This window comes from Muscardinus avellanarius (assembly GCF_963383645.1).
Source record: "Muscardinus avellanarius genome assembly, chromosome: 19".
Classification (NCBI taxonomy): domain Eukaryota; kingdom Metazoa; phylum Chordata; class Mammalia; order Rodentia; family Gliridae; genus Muscardinus; species Muscardinus avellanarius.
The window spans coordinates 20534487-20549358 of NC_137805.1; the positions used below are offsets into that span (position 1 = coordinate 20534487).

General features: G+C 40.8%; 1 protein-coding gene across 2 annotated transcripts; it reads right to left on the bottom strand.

The window, feature by feature from the left end:
- Positions 1 to 2982: 2982 nt before the first annotated feature.
- Positions 2983 to 14363, bottom strand: PCMTD2 (protein-L-isoaspartate (D-aspartate) O-methyltransferase domain containing 2; the record flags this gene model as incomplete). 2 transcript variants are annotated; one of them, XM_080716325.1, is made up of 5 exons in its annotated part: positions 2983 to 3359; positions 4541 to 4583; positions 8883 to 9054; positions 10125 to 10227; positions 14057 to 14363. In XM_080716325.1, 5 exons carry the CDS (start codon positions 14361 to 14363, stop codon positions 2983 to 2985), a joined length of 1002 nt encoding a protein of 333 aa, XP_080572451.1. The 2 variants fall into 2 exon arrangements, with proteins under 2 accessions (XP_080572451.1, XP_080572450.1); XM_080716324.1 differs by having other exon boundaries at positions 4541 to 4664.
- Positions 14364 to 14872: the final 509 nt, after the last annotated feature.

Here is a 14872-nt window from a genome sequence, read left to right on the forward strand (position 1 = left end):
CTGTGAGGTCGCTGGACTAGGCACAAGGCGGCTTAGCTCCCACATGAAGCTACAGGTAAGTTGGAGATAGTTACAAACACACCCAGAGGCCAGCACCAGGAAGTAGATTCACACTAGTATTTTTTCAGTACTGGGAATGTAACCAAGGGGTATTCTACCTCTAAGCTACACCCCCCTCCCTAGTTTTTATTCTTTATTTGGAAACAGGGTCTCACTGAGTTGCAAAGGGCCTCACTAAGTATATGAGGCTGGCTGCAAACCTGTGATCCTCCTGTCTCAGCTTCCCAAATGTCTGGATTATAAGCATGCACCACCATGCCTAACTCACACTAGTATTTTATACTTGATTAGAGCTGAGGATCCTCCATCAGCCTACTAAGAACTGGGATTACAAGTGTGAACCACTATATCCAGATATTTTTGAGATTAAAAGAAGTATAGTAAATTTTTTTTTTTTTTTTTTTTTTTGTGGTACTGGAGGTGGAACCCAGAGGCTTTTTACCTCTGGGCTATACTCCCAGACCTATTTTATATTTTATTTGGAAACAGGGTCTCACTAAGTTGCTGAGAGCCTCACTAAGTAGCTGAGGCTGGCTTCGAACCTTTGCGATCCTCCTGTCTCAGCCTCCCAAGTGCGGGGATTACAAGTGTGTGCCACCACGCCCGGCTCAGTAAAAAAAATTTAAACCCCACACAAGACACAGAAGCAATGCTGTAAATAAAACTTCTAACTACCTTTATTGATTCATTCATTTACTTATATATGTTGGCTCATTAAAATCAATGTTTCAAATTTCTTGGATTTTCCCCTTGTACGTTCCAGACTGGAAAAAGCATTTTTACATACACATCTGATTCTCATATTACATACTTAATGTTATAAATTTGAAATTTGTTTTGCACAGATCTATGGCTTTACTACTTTTCAAGACAAAAGTCATATGTTAAAATATAGACTACTCAAACATAAAAGTAAACAGTTGTCAAGACTGTGGTTTACAATATAGACCTTGCAGACAATATAGACTATACAATGACTTATCTGTTTGAGTACAGAATGTAGTGTATTATATTGAATTCTGGTGTAACGTGCTTAATCACCAGAAAACTTATACCAACTTATCTCTCACAAGTATTACAACTAATTTTTTAACTTAATTCTGGTTTAAAAGCCACAAACTGACAAAATATAAATACAAAGTGCTAGGAAAAGTTTAATATATAAAAGGAAAAGCATGTCTTTGCCAGTGTCATGATTTTTATAATGTAGTATAAAGGCAAAGGTGACTTTTTAAAAATCTCAGTCCATATATAATTCTAGGAAAAAAATTTAGCCAAGCCACCTAATGTAACAGATTTCACAGATAACATTAATTTAGTATCATGTCCAGAAAATGTCTATGTAATATGAAAGTCTACATATCACTTAAAATAATGTCAATAAGGATATGCAAACTATAAAATAATCAAGTAAACCTAAATCATGCATTTCTCTCTGAAAAAAATAGGCCTAGATTTTAGTTTAAAAGCAGGTAAAAAATAACTTTGAACTAACTTTCTTTAGTTTATATTTACCAATGTGTGGCAATATATACATTTTCCAAGTTATACATGCAGACTGTATTGTGCAATAAAAAAGAAGAGATCCAAAATAACCAGTTAAGATGGAGATGCCACAAAGACAGCAAACCCCTCACAGAAGGTCACAGAGGCTAAGGGTTAGAGTAAATCATAACATCTGGGTACTTAAGACATCCACACCTGGGATTATTATCAATTCACAATATTCTTTGGGTAAATAATCTTTACTAAAGGGCCCATGTTTTGGAATCAGCGTTGTCCCTTCAAGTCATCTGCCATCTGACTGCTAGAAAGACTGCTTTTTATCTAGACCCACAAATTGATAGAAAGTTCTTGACACAAAAGGCCTAGAAAATGGACCTCATACGTCGCTAGGCAAAACAGTTCTGATGCAAGGGAGCTACTAAAATACATATATTTGTTAAGAAAATTTACAAAACTAACAAATCTCTTTTTCTCCAGAATTATAAAAGATAAAATATATGACTCAGCACTCTAATGTGATCACGGAAAGCGAGCAAACTGAAGTAAAAAAGCACAGGCTGTCTGCAGCATTCCCTAATCTGTCTCCTGCAGTTGCAGCACTTCCCACCTAGCTTGGAATTCAGCTTGTGGACACCTTAGAAATCCATTATGTTCTTTAAAGTGGGGCAATCATCCCAAGGTTAGGGTAGAAGTCAGTTATCTTAATACTTATACATATTAATTAAAAATCTCGCTTCATTTTCAGGATAATCTTTAAGAAATTACCTGACAGTGGTTCATTTAAAGGTAACAAAAGGTGTCAGAAACAGACTTCTTGAAAGTCTTTTGGAATTACAGAGAGACAACTGGAAGTTTGATACTTTTATTCTTCCCCCACTCACAATTTTTTTTCCTTTAAAAATTACAGTTGAAAACTCATATAAGATTTAATTAATTTGATTAAGGGAAGGAGTTTCAATGTTTCCTCATGTAGAAAACTAAAGTTCAGTCAAACTCGGTGTCAGTAATGAAGAGGTTGGTACCAAATAACCCAGTCTCGGACAGTGGTGTGTCACGCCAAGGAAAGCTGTCTCATTTACAAACGATGCTTCACTTCATGTAGGTCAGTCCCAACTTCAGCTTCACTTACAGGGTGCAATGTGCACCAGATGTAAGGGAAAGTCTCCATGTACCGTAGTGTTTCAGCAGAGCACAACAAGCTCCTCTCCACTTGAGGAAGACGCTCTTCTACGCAGTGTTTGTCTCGTTGGAGTACACGTAAATAAGTCACAGCATGGAATCAAAATGTTAGAGGACAATCGAGATGCCGAGTGCAGCTTCCCCTTCCCCAGCATCTACTCCTAAGACCCCGCACACCTCAGTGGCACAATTAGACTCACAAGTGGCTCTTCATTACTCCACTTTTCAAGCAGGAATTTATTTTTCTCTGTAATAAAGCAAGTAGTATTTCAGGGGATCTGGCAGAGGGAGGCTCAGGACCTTCTGGCGGAGGAAATTCACTGGAGGTTCTGGCTTGGTCTCTGTCGAAGTTTTCTCTTCTTCCCGCCGGTCCTCTTCTGCATCCTCACAGCTGTTATCATCTGAGGGATTGGAAATACGACTGGCAAAGACCTCTTTGTCCAAGAAGACAATAGTCTCCATCCGACGGCGGCGCACTCTCCGTCGTTTAAACCTGGGTGTGCTTTTCAGTCCGTTTCCACTCCTGCTCACTGCTTCCTGATGAATGATCTTTTTAATGGTGCCCCGGATGGCTATGCGGGCCAAGTCCTGCAGGCTGCGGACAGCCAGGGGTGCTGCAGCCGGGAGCAAGAGGGGTGAAGCATGTGTGAGCGGACATGCAAGGGCTGACCACCCAATACCCTGACATTTTTAATTCACCAACATATTTACATGTGTTAACAAAAATACAAGAGTACTCAAAGCAAATGTCAATTAGTGCTCTAACTTGCATTCATAGGGTACTTTCCAAGACACTTTTGTGTATGTGTGGCACTGGGAATTGAACCCAGGGGTATTCTACCTCTGAGCTACATCCCCAGCCCTATTGATTTTTTTGTGTGTATATGGTACTGGGGTTCCTGGGTTTCCAGGAACCCCAGTACCTGGAGGGTATTCTACCTCCGGGCTATGCTCCCAGACCTATTTTTATATATTTTTAAAATTTGGAAACAGGGTCTCTAAAGCCAGTGCGGCTGGCTTCGAACCTGTGCGATCCTCCTGTCTCCACCTCCCAAGTGTGGGAATTACAAGCGTGCGCCACCACGCCCGGATTATTAATTATTTTTTAAAACAGGGTCTGACTAAGTCACGGAGGGCCTCACTAAGTAGCTGAGGCTGGCTTCGAACCTATGCAATCCTCCTGTCTCAGCCTCCCAACTACTGGGATTACAAGTGTGCGCAACCACGTCCGGCATTCAAACATTTTTAAGTAAAACGAAAACTTCAAAGCACACCAAGGAAAAAGCACATTTGGCAAGCAAACTACAGCTCACAGTTTGATGCCAGCAATTCACAAAGCAATACGTAAGGGACTTTTCTCAGGAAAGGTATTAATGCCCATATGTTTAAACACATTAAACATAGCCAGGCATGGCGGCACAAGTCTGTAATCCCAATACTTAAGAGGCTAAGACAGGCAGACTGCAGATTTAAGGACAGCCTCCGTAAATGAGCAAGGTCCTCAGCAACTTAACAAGACCCTGTTTCAAAATAAAAATTAAGACCAGGTGTGGTGGTGCACACTTGTAATCCCAGCATTCGGGAGGCTGAGACCGGAGGATCACAGTTCGCGGACAGCCTCAGCTACTTAGTGATGCCCTATGCAACTTAGTGAGACCCTGTTTCCAAATAAAATATAAAATAGGTCTGGAAGTGTAGCCTGTAGGTAGAAGACCCTTGGGTTCCATTCCCAGTACCACCAAAAAAAAAAAAAAAAAAAAAAGATCTAAAAGATAAGCACAATGAGTGCACTCACGTAGCTGGACAAGCCTGGACTTTCCTGCTTCCGAGTGACGGGGCTGGACCAGCGGGGCGAAGGACACAGCCAGGATCTTCTTGGTTTCCCAAGCAGAAGGGCCTGTGCGTGTGATCTTGGTCAGCTATCCCAACGACCAAAGGAAAACATCCAAAAGCTTTGAATGCTACACAGTTTATATTCAAGTGTACTCACTCCTAGATATAAAATCTAAGAAATACAGGTACAGCAACATGTAATAATCTGACCCTAATGGATTTGCAAGAAATACCAATAACTTATGAATATTCCAGCAAAAATTCCTAGCCTAAATAGAGTTAAGCCTCTAGACCTGCCTGTTTTATAGGAAATACGTATGACAGAGAAACTAATTAAAGGACAATAGGAGGAAATCAGACATATCAGGAAGGTTAAGTTCCTAGCAGAGAGCTGAGTGTTGGATCCAGGGGCAGGTCTACCTCTGAGCTAGCCTCCAGCCCTATTTTTTTTTTTTTAAACAGAGTCTCACTAAGTTGCTGATACATCCCTAAGTTACTGAGGCTGGACTCAAACCTATGATCCACCCATCTCAGCCTCCCAGGTCCTAATTCCACACCCAGCTAAGGTAAGGGTTGTTATAGGAGTCTTTGTTGGGTTCTTCAAAAAAAATCATTGACTGGGGAAAGGTTAGGGAAGGACTAACTTCAGGGGGAAAAAATAACTGAGAACACACAACCACCATGATGTTGCAGCCACTCAGCACCCCAGCCTGCCACTTGTCAGGCATATAACTCTACAGACACCATTGCTATAACGGACGACGCCAGGTACTAGTGAAGAGTCATTGCGACTTCCTTCAGCACAAGCACCCCATTCTGGAGACCTAGCAATTGTGCCTATTCTTCCTGGCACAATGTATCCTGGAGGCACATAAAAAGTACACTAGAATTTGGTGGCTACTTCTTCTGCAGTGTAGGCCATCAAAACACATATTTTTAATTAAAGCATCAGACATCAAACTCGATAACATAGCATCACATGTTCAGTGTGTCTAGGCCTTTTGGAGAATGGCCTAAATAGGTCACAGTACTATTTTCAGTCAGCTGTCATGCTAAAATTAGATGCTAATCTTTTATAAAAGAAGTTAAGTAAGCAAATCCTCTAAAACTAGGATTCTCTAAAAGAATTAAGTAGCACGGTAGGTAAATATCAACAAATTAATTACATCTTTATATACCATTAAAACCTATTGTTTGTTTGTTTGGTGGTACTGGGATTAAACCCAGGGGCATTCTACCTCTGAGCTATACCCCCAGTCATATTTTATTTTTATTCTGAAACAGGGTCTCACTACTTGTTGAAGCTTTATAACCTCTGTAGTCTTGGAACAGTGTCACCCTTCTTTTATTGTTTATTTGCAGTATCACCATTACCAAAGCAATTTGATTTCCAAAAGTAGCTCAACATTTTCTACTCATTTATTTATTTTTGGTGCTTTTTCGGGCTGGGGGTATAGCTCAGAGGTAGAACACTCTTGTGTTCATCCCCAGTACCACAGGAAAGAAAGGAAGGAAGGAAGGAAGGAAGGAAGGAAGGAAGGAAGGAAGGAAGGAAGGAAAAGGGAGGGAGGGAGGGAGGGAGAGAGGGGAAGGAAGGAAGGAAGGAAGGAAGGAAGGAAGGAAGGAAGGAAAAGGGAGGGAGGGAGGGAGGGGAAGGAAGGAAGACTAGAAAGAAAGAAAGAAAGACTAGAAAGAAAGAAAGGAAGCCAGGCAAGGTGGCGCACGCTTGTAATCCTAGACCTGGGAGACTGAGACAGGAGGATCTATGTTTGCAGCCAGCCTCAGCTACTCAGTGAGGCCCTCCACAACTTAGACCCTATTTCAAAATAAAGAATAAAAAATCGGGCTGGGGGTATAGCTTGGAAGTAGAATGCCCCTGGGTTCAATCCCCAGCATCACAAAAAAGGGAGAAAAAAAATGATGGAATCAGAATGTATTATTCTGTAATCCCTAATGAAACAATCAAAGCAGGCCACAATCTTGCCATAAGCATCAGAAGAAAAAGAGAAAATAGGCTTGATGTTTCTATACCTGGAAGCAGAGCTGGTCTTTTGATTCTAGGGTCTCTGTTTCCATAATTTCAATCAACAATGTCTCAATAATATTCAGGGGAAAATATATATACATATGTATATGTGTGTGCATTTATATATATATGCATACACACAGTGGCACACACTTGTAATCCCAGTACTTGGGAGACTGAGACAAGAGGATCAAAGGTTTGTGGCCGGCCTCAGCAACTTAGTGAGACCTTGTTTCAAAAATAAAAATATAATGGGGCTGGGGGTGTAGGTCAGAGGTAGAACATCCCTGAAGTCAATCTCCTTTACCCAAAACAAAACAAAATACACATGCCTATACAGATTTTTCTTGCCCTCATTCCCTAAACAACACAATATACAAATATTTATATAGCATTTACATTGTATTAGATATTTTAAGTCATCTAGAGATGACAAATTATACAAAAGGATGTAAGTGTAGGTTACACATCAGTAACATAATATGTGTTTGTGTATGTGTGTGTGTTACTAGAAGGTGAACCCAGGCGCACTCTACCACTGAGATACATCCCTAATCATTTTTTAATCTTGTTATTTTTGTTGTTATACTGGGGATTAAACCCAGAGGCATTCTACCTCTACATCCCCATCCCTTTTTTGGTTTTTTGTTTTTATTTGGAACAGGATCTTGCTAATTTGCTAATAGGCACACTAGCCTCAAACCTGTGATCCTCCTGTTTCAGCCTTCCCAGGACTGGGAATACAGGTGTGCACCACTGCATTCACCTAATATGGGTGAATCTGGGTATCCTCTGGAATGAGGAGTTTCAGAACCAATCTTCTGTGGATACTGAACAACAAATGTAATTTTTTTTTTTTTTTTTTTTTTTTTTTTTTTTTTTTTTTTTGGTGGTGGTACTGAGGTTTCTGGAAACCCTTCTACCTCCGGGCTACACTCCCAGACCTATTTTTTTTTTATATTTTTATTTGGAAACAGGATCTCTTAAGCCAGCGAGGCTGACTCCAAACCAGCGTGATCCTCCTGTCTCCGCCTCCCAAGCGCGGGGGATTACAAGCATGCGCCACCACGCCCGGCCAAATGTAAATTTTAATACCTGGTAAATACTCTTTGCTCTCCTCCTTCAAAAGGTATCAAAGGTCGACCTAACCAAGTCCCTAGATCCAACCTGCAATACCCAGAAAACACAAACAACAGAAGAACATGTGAAATAGCACCACAGAGATATGTAAAGTATAAAATCCAGACTAAATTCTATAAGATAAATGATCTGATTGCTTAAACAAATTGCAAAGAAAGCTGAGCGTGGTGGCGCAAGCTTGCAATCCCCTTGCTTGGGAGGCGGAGACAGGAAGATCGCGCTGGTTCGGAGCCAGCCTCGCTGGCTTAAGAGACCCTGTTTCCAAATAAAAAAATATATAAAATAGGTCTGGGAGTGTAGCCCGGAGGTAGAAGGGCTTCCAGGAACCCCAGTACCACCAAAAAAAAAAAAAAAAAAAAAAAAAAATGCAAAGAAAAAGTAAAAAAAAAGAAAGAACGAGAACCTACAGGTTTCAAAACATTAAGCCATTTCAACCAAAAGCAACATATGAGCCTGAAATGGATTTTTTTTTCAAACTATTAACATTTTTTGAGACAATAAGGAAAATTTGAACATGGACGGGATATTGAAAGATACTAACAAAATTCCTAATGAGCCAAGTGTAATCCTAGTACTTGCTAGGATTACAAGACAGGAGACATACAGGTTTGTAGCCAGTCTCAGCAATTTAGCAAATCCCTCAGCAATTCAGTGAAATCTTGCTTAAATAAGAACTAAAAATGTCTGGGGGTGTAGCTCAGAAGTAGAATGCTCCTGGGTTCAATACCCAGCACCAAAAAAAAAAAAAAATTTAACCAACTGTTATTGGTGGCTACATCCATTATAAATGGTCTTATACTGATATTTTTTAAAAACAGAGACTTAGAATAGTTAGGGTGAGAAGAAGAAAGGGGAAAAAGAGGAGAGAAGAGATGAAGGGGAAGAAAAGAGTGGGGGGGGAGGGGAGAAGAAGGAAAAGAGGAACAGCAGAGGAGAGGGCGAGAGGGCTGACGGCCATAAGCGCGAGGGCGGGGCCTGGCCCACCTGGGATCTGCAGGACCTGGCAAGCTCTCCAGGCTCTCCTGTGCTTGCCTCCTTTCCCTAATCTATAACAATAGTGAAAGCTATTACACATACACTGTCTGGAAAAGACCTTGGCAGATAGGTACAAAAACGCCAGCTGTGAAGGCACTCTGACCTTCTCTTCCAGGGGCATGACAAGGATCCCTCCAACTTTAAGAAGATTCTTCATGTACTCTTCATGTTCTTTCTGCACACCAGCCCCACAGTACACACGATCATACTGAGAACAATCTGGAGAAATCTCCAGGCAATTGCCAGTAACAAAGGAAGGTTCACAAAAGTCAAACCTGGAAGGAAGGAAAAGAATGTTTTTTGTAAGTAAATGTATCACACTGCAACAAGACCATACAGTCAATTTCTATGCTAACCACAGTTTATGTTTTAATTGTAAAATCTCAGAACAATGTAACACAGTTACGAAGCCAGGAGCTGGAAGCCACACTTCCAAAAAGAATTATACTACAAGAATAGAACTCTAGAAATTCCAAACAAAACACAATGAAAAAAAAAGTCATAATCATGATCCAAATATAAGGCAATCTGTGGTCACAGTTTGCTCCGTTGTGTTGTTTCTTCCATTAATTATATAATTTACTATTAATAATACAAATAAAACAAAGAGAGCTGTCCTGAACACTACTACAGGCTTTTTTCAGCAAATTATCTACATTTAGCTTCTTCAGATACAGCCGGTCACTTTGCTGAGCTTTTAGCACCAGGATATTATAGATCCACAGCTTGATACGAGAGGGCACATCCTCTCTAAAGGCAAGAACTAGTGATATAAACAGAGACAAGCAGAACAATTTTATTTAAGAAACAATTTCATGACAAAAAGTTGTTTCTATTGAAAACATAAAAACTGAGTAAAATGAGCTGGGTGTGGCGGCGCACGCTTGTAATCCCAGCATTTGGGAGGCTGAGACCAGAGGATCACAGTTCGCAGAAAGCCTCAGCTACTTAGTGAGGCCCTCCATAACTTAGTGAGACCTTGTCTCAAAATAAAGAATAAAAAAATAGGGCTCAGAGGTCGAATGCCCCTGGGTTCCATCCCCAGACTTGCAAAAAAAAAAAAAAGCAAAATAAAAAAAAACCAAATTAAACCTGTTCCGTCTCTTTTTATATTGGTGAAAAGGTGGCTTTATACAAGTGTCAGATACAAAACCTAAGGCCCTTAAAACCACAAAATACTAAAACAATTACAGCAGGCATGCACAGGGCCTAGGATCAACTAAAGATGTTTGCCAGTCATGTTTGCTGGCATCTACACACTAGTAAACTAAGTGCATGCTCCCTGATAGAGTCTGTTAGCGTTTAATTCATGCCCGCTGACCCAATGGATAGTGTCTGATCATACTTGTCGAAGCTATCACTGGTTCTGATGAAGAAGTCCAGTTTCTGCTTTGCATACTCTATAACGTCTGAATGAAGCTCCACCCCATGGTTCACACCAAAAGGACCTAAAAGGTTGCAGAACAAGAAAGCATTTAGACTAGAGGGGAAAAAAAATCTTGTTCATTTGTTTTTTCTACTTTACTAATTACAACATGTCTGATTTAGAATGAACAATGAAGAAACTCACAAGTCTCGATGCCTTGGCACACACTGGGCCTGGGCCACCCAAGCTGCTCTTCCAATGTGTATGGTAGTTCCTGCTCACAACACAATATTTATTTTGATCCCTGGGCATCTTTGCTCTCAAACATTTAAAGAATAATTTTTTTAAAAAGCCAAGAGCTCAGAGTCTTCTTAAAAAAATTGAAGAAGAAACATATATTTGCAAATGAAACTTCCAGAGACGTAACCTATTTGTCCAGAGGCAGCATTTGTTTTCCACAAAAGATCCCCCAAAACGCTGAGACATAAGCATTTTAATAATTCTCACAAAAAATAAGATTAATTATCCAGGTATGATGGCACATGCTTGTAATCCCAGTGCTTGGAAGGCTGAGACAGGAGGATCGCAGGTTCAAGGACAGTCTCAGCAAGTAATGAGCTTCTCATCAACCTGGGACCCTGTTTCAAAAAATAAAATAAAATAGGGCTAGGGGTAGCTCAGAGGTAGAATGTCCCTGGGTTCAATCCCTAGTACCACACACACACACACACACACACACACACACACACACACACAATTAGTAATAATAAGCTTTATTTGTCAAAATAAAACTACAATTCTAAATCACAATGACACATTTTATTTTGGGTTTTTGTTTATTTGGTGGTGGTACTGAGGATTGAACCTAGGGCTTTGTGCATGCTAGGCAAGCACTCTACAACTAAGCTACATCCCCATCCCTCTTTATTTTTATTTTAAGATGACCCTGCTAAGTTGCTGAGCTGGCTTTGAACTTTCAATCTTCCTGCCTCCGCCTCCCAGGTAGTTGGGATCACAGATGTGCATTGCCACAGCCATGTATCCATAATTTGGAAAAAAACTGTAAGAAAGTTCACAAGGCCACTTGATGAGGTAAGCACTGCATCCTGTAAAAGTGCTCGGGTTAGTGTGGGGCAGGCAGAGAACACCATGAACAAGCACTTACACCTGTCCACATACCAGGCTCCACCCAGGCTGGACCCAACATATGATGGAGGACACAGCAAGGGGAACATGGGAGTCTGCTCTGTACCTCCTTCTGGGTGGTGCTTACCTGGAGGTGAACATTGATGCAAAATTTCACCAAGCTCCACACTTTATGTTTGTTCATTGATTACAGGTTAAATAATACCTTAATTTTAAAACTCAGCATGTGGAAGTCAACAAAGCATGTAGGACTTTATTTACTTGGCGTGTATATAACAGCAATAATACAAACTCTCAGCTAGAAGGGAAGCATAGTGTGGTGAGCAGAGTGGTGTGTCAGGACACAGAACCTACACATGAGTCAGACTGCAAGGCCCCACTGGCAGAGCAGCTCCCATATATGTACCACCTTTGCATACAGGTAATCTCAAAAATGATGAGGGAAGATGGTGACAGCCCTTCACTGTTAAGACTAAAGTAAAGGAGGTTCCTGGGTAAAGGGGAGAGGAACAGTACAGAGCAGGTAAGGCAGTGGGTTTGGAGAGGAGCTTCACATCAAAGGAGACCTCAGAACTCATGTGCAGGCCCTAGAAAGCCAAAGAGGTTTCACTCTGATATGATGTGTGGGAGGTAGCAAAAAGTCAAACAAGCTAGATGCATATGGCCAAGAATGTGAAAGCACACCCCAAAGATTTCTCCTTCAAATACACCGCAATAGGAGACATTTCTTCCCAAAGACCTCTCCTCTCCCCACCACAAATACAATTCCCAGCAAGCAGGGGACCAAAAAGAGAGAAGCAACAGCATCAAAGCACAGTCCTTTCTTCATCACTTCTAGCTGTCAAGTGCAACAGGGTACTCAGGCTTACTTAAGGCCATCTTTCTCATTTTAGATTTCATCAATAGCATTTCTAATCTAGTCGGTTTTATAATCTATCTTCCAAAAATACTCCAATTAAAAGGTACAATGAAATGAATCACAACTGACAAATTTTAAAGTAAGTAATCTGGGCACTATGCTGGAAACCACAAGAGTCAAAGACAAATTAAGGTTAAAAAAAAACAGCTTAAAAATAAAAAGGTACAGGTGAATTCGTTCCAACCACCCCATCATGTTACAACATAAGGCTGTAACTATCTTCTGTATTTCTATCTTTTTAATAAACTTCTTTAAATCTCTAGCAAGAGAAAAAGCTACACATTAAAAAATTTTAAAGTACCAATCTATAGCCTAGAGCTAAGTGATCATCTCAAAACTTCACCAAATTTCAAAATATACAAACCTAAAAGGAAACAAAAAGTTTTCATTCCATACCCACAAAAAACAGCTGTCACAATTAGGGTGTTCTAAAGTGATGAGGACAACTGCACAGAGATGTTGTTCACAATGATGAATTCAGCAGAACACAGAAGACACTGTAACCTGGGATCTCAATGATCAAAACTTTACACCATGGATCCTTGGACCACCGTGGACACTCTTGTTCTCTTTTCAGACAGGGTCTCACTTTGTTGCCCAAGCTGGTCTTGAATCCCTGGGCTTAAAAGATCCTCCCACCTCAGCCTCCTGACTATGCTAGCACACTGAATATTCCTGATGTTTCTTTCACAACCACATCCAGTCCATCAGTAAATTCTGTCAGTTCCAACACCATAAAATAACAACTGCAGCCATGCTATGCCAGCCTCTTCAAGGTCTCCAACCCAGCTTGCTGTGGCAGCCCAGCCTCAACTCCTCTGCGGAGCAATCTTTCACAAAATAGGTCTGCTCCTTTCACAACTCTGGCCAACCCACTCCACCTGACTCAGAGTCAGAACACGTGTCTTTCCCTCAGTGTGGTATTTTACACAAAGTAGATTCCATAAATCCTGGGGTATCTGATCTTGCTGTTGTTATTATTAGAAATGGCCTATTTCCACGTACATTTTCACAACCTTGTGTATTTGAGAAAAAAGGCTAAACAGCTTCAAATAAGATACGTTGTGAAACTGCTTCCATCTCTGAAATTGATTTAATACATAAGTTTACGAGTAGTACTATTTTTTTTTTCGGGGTCTGGGGATGGAACCCAGGGGCATTTGACCTCCGAGCTAAATCCCCTGCCCTATTTTTAAAAATTATTTATTTAGAAACCAGTTCTCACTGAGTTGCAGAGGGCCTAAGTAGCTGAGGCTGTCCACGAACCACAATCCTCTGGTCTCAGCCTCCCGAATGCTGGGATTACAAGCATGCACCACCACACCCGACTGAGTATTACTATTTTAGTATTAAACAAAACAAAAGCTGTATGGAAGAACTTTCATTACGAAAGGATTATAATGACCCTGAGTGGAGAGGAGAGTTAAGGGAGGACGATTTTTAAACAGGGTCTTACTAAGTTGTGGAAGGCCTCACTAAGTAGCTGAGATTGGTGAGAATCTGCAATTTTCCTGTCTCAGCCTCCTAAATACAGGGATTACAAGCCTGCGCCACCACACTGGCTAGAAGACTGATTTAAATTAAATTAAAAAATCACATGAGGTCAAGATTCTTCTACCTCTCCTGGTCATGTATCAGCCACCACAGACTGTGGCAGTGCAGGTGGGAGTGGACATGGAACAGAAGTGGGTCCCGAAGAACTCAGCTCACAGGTGCATATCATCTGGCCACCCACCATCCTATGAATGCGATTCCGGTGACTACTGGAAGGCCAGATGGCCAACTGTATTTTCTGTCCAAGGAGACAACTCATGCACTGAGCAGAAGAGCATACTTCCACACTCACCTAGAATGAGGCCCACCATGGAGCTGAGATAGCCAGTGCCACTGCCCAGGTTCAGAAAGGAGAGCCCAGGCTGCAGGTCCAGGGCCTCCATCACCTCCGAGTAGATGCATGGGGCTGAGAGGTGGATGTTTCCATGCTTCCACGCCAAGTCTTTGTAGGCATTTTCTTTAAACTCTTCAAGATAATAATCTGCGCGATCAATAGCTCGGAAAGCCTGCTCTACCAGTTCAGTCCGGATATACTGTGCTTCTTTCAAGTTATCGATCAGCTCATCGTTGTCCTCACCAGCACTCACAGCACCGCCCATGTTCAAGATAACACTCAGGCAAGACTACAATTAAAATTAAGAACTATTTAAAAATTAAGGATAACAGCAGAACAATAAAAGATCTAAACACATGCCAATTTTAAATTCTGAATTCTAAAAATAACACAGATGGAATATCTTCTGTCAAAAACTACCCATCCTCTACAGATGCCAGATTTAGAAGAAAATCCCAGTTTAGTAATAAATTCAAGCCAATATAAATACTAAAAAAATTATTCCACATTGATTTGAAACACAAATTTAAATGGTGTCCTAAATTATATATGGAAACTCTAGACCTCTACATACACATAAATACTCAAGATGGTAAACTGAGGAAAAGACCACTAAACCAAAGATTAACTTTTCTGAATCACTCACAACAACCCATTAACATGTTGTTACCGTACAATTATATTCACTCTCCCCTAAGTTGAGTCTGTAACAGCAGAATGAGGGTAGCAAAGACACTGGGCAGAGACTTCATATACACCCATATACAGAACTGG